Source organism: Phalaenopsis equestris, unplaced genomic scaffold (genome assembly GCF_001263595.1).
Source record: "Phalaenopsis equestris unplaced genomic scaffold, ASM126359v1 Scaffold203813, whole genome shotgun sequence".
Taxonomy (NCBI): Eukaryota; Viridiplantae; Streptophyta; class Magnoliopsida; order Asparagales; family Orchidaceae; genus Phalaenopsis; species Phalaenopsis equestris.
The window spans coordinates 4717-6492 of record NW_018223412.1 but is presented as its reverse complement, the minus strand read 5'-3'; the positions used below and the strand labels follow the sequence as shown (position 1 = coordinate 6492).

At 47.6% G+C, this 1776-nt stretch overlaps 1 protein-coding gene across 1 annotated transcript in view; it reads right to left on the bottom strand.

Annotated features, from left to right (window-relative positions):
• Positions 1-997: 997 nt before the first annotated feature.
• Positions 998-1776, bottom strand: part of LOC110036216 — a 1477-nt gene continuing 698 nt past the window's right edge. The window contains exon 3 of the mRNA XM_020740610.1: positions 998-1766. Within this exon, the coding sequence (XP_020596269.1) occupies positions 998-1766 (769 nt within the window). The remainder of the gene's footprint in view (positions 1767-1776) is intronic.

Here is a 1776-nt window from a genome sequence, read left to right as displayed (position 1 = left end):
ATTGGTGTCATTGGCGAGGTTGAGTCCGCTACTTCTCCGTCATCTTGTAAAATTCCGAACTCCATAAAATTTTGTATGAGCTCGTCATCATCGTTGCACCATTCCCACTTCTTCTCCTCTTCAAACACTGCGTCTCTGCTCACAAGAATTTTCCTGCATGGTGGATCAAGAAATCTGTGCGTCTTACTTCCGTCTTCGACGTCAAGATACACCATTGCTTGACTTCGATCATCGAGCTTCTTGAGATGTGGACCTGCAACCTTCACATGTGCGGTACATCCAAACACTCTCAAGTGTTTCAAATGAGGTCGCTTGCCGAACCATGCTTGATAAGGGGTACAATCTCCTAGCACTTTTGTTGTCAAGCGGTTCAAGAGATATACTGCATGTCGTACCGCCTCTCCCCAAAGGTTTGCCGGGACTTGCATGCTTTTAAGCAAGCTTCTCGCGGTGCCCATCACGGTGCGATTTCTCCTCTCCACCACACCATTTTGTTGAGGTGTGTACGATGCCGTGAGATGACGCTCGACTCCCTCTTCTTTGCAGAACTCCGTGAATTTCTGGGAAGTGAACTCGCCACCTCGATCAGTTCGTACAGTCTTCAACTTGTACTCCGACGTGTTCTCCACGAGCTTCTTGAACTTCTTGAATGTTTCAAAAACTTCTCCTTTTTCTTTGAGCATGTACATTCACATCCAACGACTATAATCATCAACAAGTAAAAAGAAATACTTGTTACCGGCGAGTGATGTCGGGGTGATCGGACCACACAGATCCGCGTGCACAAGTTGTAGAGGATGCTCGGCTCGGAAGTTGGCTTGGGCAGGAAACGACAGTCTTGTTTGCTTTGAAATCATGCAACTCTCACACACTTGGTTGGGGTGTGTGATCTTAGGCAACCCTATGGCCATCTCCTTCTCCCCCATCATTTTGAGTGCATAAAAGTTTACATGCTCAAGTCTCGCATGCCATAACCAAGCCGGATCTGCTAGTGATGCTAATAGACAAGCGGTTGGCTTGTCTCGAGGGAAACCTTGTACAACCGATTTGGCGATTTTTCCACATTCATCAACAGGGCGTCATTTCGGTCGAACATCTTCAAGAATGAGCCGACTAAGGTGATCGTGTTGCCTTCTTCTGTCATCTGATCGAGACTTATGATATTACTTTTTAATTTCGGAATGTAATATACCTCGGTTATTAGACGTTGATCGCCGTTTTTGCACATAAACAGGATGGTTCCTCGGCCCTTGCTCTCGATGAGTGAGCCGTCTCTGAACTTCACATTTCCAGTGATCTTCTCGTCGAGCTCATTAAACTTCTCTCGAAAGCCTGTCATGTGGTTGCTTGCTCCATTGTCAAGATACCATACGTTGGTGTGATTATACTCCTCGCCACTTGCGAGGAGATTCGCCTTGACTTTTTCTTCATTGAGTAACACCCCCTCTGGTTCCTCCTTGGACGATTCTTGTGTGATCTCTTCGAGATTTATCTCCTCGTCTTCTAGCAAGGGATTCGCCACTCCCTCGGCAAACATCAACGCTGGCCCCTCGTCATGGAGGCTAGTAAGGTTCGCTTCCTCTTCGGGCTTCTTGCTACGACATTCGAACGCGTAGTGTCCGAACTTTTGACAATTGTAACACTTCACTGTGCTCTTGTCTTTGCGGGGTTTGATGTCTTCTTGTCGAGGTGAGCTTTCTCCACCTCGACCTTGCCCTCGTCCCTGCCCTTTACCACGACCTCGGTTATCTCCACCGTTGCCGCCACTACTCCACG